Below are 2,035 nucleotides of genomic sequence, written 5' to 3'. Positions count from 1 at the left end.
AGCTAAGAATAACTTCCATTTACTTAATTGTACTGCAGAGCACACCATCAGTGCCAGTCATTTGTCTGCCAGGGTTCTTTGTACAACAGAGCATTGTGCAAGTTACATGTTTTAAATTTAGATCGTGAAATTTAGAAGAGGAGTTAGTAAGCTCTAATCTTGCAGGAAAAGCAATAAAGCAACATGTGAATTGTGTAACAGATATATAAATCAGGTGTGCGTGTCACCAGGAAAACCTTTAAAATGTCTTTTTTCACACGTCGGTGATTTATTCCTTAATCTGCTGCACAGTATCACAGGTTAACACACCCTATATGAACTTTAGAACATTACACAATCAGATTTTTTAGCCATATTGTCAGAAGGGATGGACAAGTTACTCACCAACAAGTACACAAAGAATGTCCGCCAAGATCAGAAGCAGCTTCTTTCTTTGCTCTGCCATGTTTCCTCGAATGCCGCTGCACTTTCATAAATAAATCGTGTTTCCTAAAAGCCGGGGGCAGCAGTTGTATCTAAGAAACTATGCAAACAAAAAACTACTACCAGTAAAAGCCGACCTGTTCCTTCTTCCGGCTCCGCAGTTCTGTGTACCTGTCTGTTGCAGGTGAGCAACACCAGCTGCGTCCTGGCTGTCGTCTTGCTTTTTACGCACAGGGTGGAGGCGTCTTTCCGCATAAGCAACGCACCAAAAACTGGATGGCTTCCCGAAATCCTTCCTGCGAACTGGAGGGAGACCTTCCCCCTCCCCTTACATACGCTTTCTCTTCACTACCTGGATATGGATAAACTAATCCAAGCAGTGACATGAAAAGTTCCTGAACAAGTCTTGTGTTTCCCCGTCGAGATGTTGTCCCCCTCCGTTAAAAACTCGGTTTCACGTATCGCCCCCCTCAGTAGTTGTGAGAGGTTCCTGTTAGGGCAAACACATCTCGATGGGGAAACAGATTTCGACACAACACCGGGAACATGTGCTTAAAGTTTATGGTAAAGGCATGGCACGGCCCATTTCACCTCAAATGCAACATGACGTTTAACAACAGATATTTCAAACTAGTAGGAGGTTTGCTATTGGCAGATTAAAAAGTTTGATTATCGTTTAAAACTAAAAATATTTGAATTTTACCCCCACTGTATTAATCTGAAAAGTTGGGGTATTTTTTAGCCCTAAAACACCGTGAATACCCTTCAGATACTTTCGTCCTCATTGAGAATCAAACTATTTAACCTTAGATTTTTTTAACCACAGTGTGAGACCTCTGCTGTTAAAAGTCAGCGTATACTATATAATAATAATAAAAATGATGTCAGAATATATGCTGTGAAAAAGTCCTATTCAATATTTTACACACATACTAAATAAATTGTACATATATGAAAATGACTGAATCATTACACAGCATTGTTACTGTTTTAATGGTGAAATGGTGGCTCATGCATTGGAATGCATATTTTAATGCTCAAACCTACAAATAATATAAACTGGAAAAAAACTCCATCAACTCTGAAGTAATCATAATTTGCACTGCTACAAATGTGGCTCATTGCAAGGTTGAATTCCAGTTACAGCAGCAGCAGTGAAATGAAAGAGGTCTAAATTGAGGTATGTGAGGTTTCAAAGCAACATGGGGCAAATAACAGAACTCTCACAAGGTCAAATTGTAATGTTCAAAATGTAAATATGTCACTCTTCTATTATGTGGCATCCATTATCTATACTGCTTATTTCTGAATAGGACTGCAGGGGGCTGGAGTCTATCGCAGCTGGCATTAGGTGAGAGGCTGGGTCCACCCTGGGTAGGTCACCAGTCTATCACAGGGCTGACATGTAAACAAACACACACTCGCATTCATTCCTATGGGCAATTTTAGAGCCTCCACTCAACCTAAGCTGCATGTCTTTGGACTGCAACCGGAGAGAACCCACGCAGGCACAGGGAGAACATGCACTCTCTGCACAGAAAGGCCAGGGCTCAAACCCAGCGCCTTCTTGCTGTGAGGCAACAGCGCTAACCACTGATCTACTGTGCCACCC

The 2,035-nt window shown here is 41.5% G+C and overlaps 1 protein-coding gene across 1 annotated transcript in view; it reads right to left on the bottom strand.

The window, feature by feature from the left end:
- The window catches only part of plpp2a (phospholipid phosphatase 2a), a 16,570-nt gene extending 15,642 nt beyond the window's left edge, over positions 1-928 (bottom strand). Inside the window, exon 1 of the mRNA XM_020586897.1 lies at positions 385-928. Within this exon, the coding sequence (XP_020442553.1) occupies positions 385-445 (61 nt within the window). The 5' untranslated portion in view covers positions 446-928. The remainder of the gene's footprint in view (positions 1-384) is intronic.
- Between the last annotated feature and the right edge of the window lie 1,107 nt (positions 929-2,035).

The sequence above is a fragment of the Monopterus albus genome, unplaced genomic scaffold (genome assembly GCF_001952655.1).
Source record: "Monopterus albus unplaced genomic scaffold, M_albus_1.0 scaffold429.1, whole genome shotgun sequence".
NCBI lineage: Eukaryota > Metazoa > Chordata > Actinopteri > Synbranchiformes > Synbranchidae > Monopterus > Monopterus albus.
The sequence above is the reverse complement of the archived record's forward strand: the minus strand, read 5'-3'. Positions and strand labels throughout refer to the sequence as shown.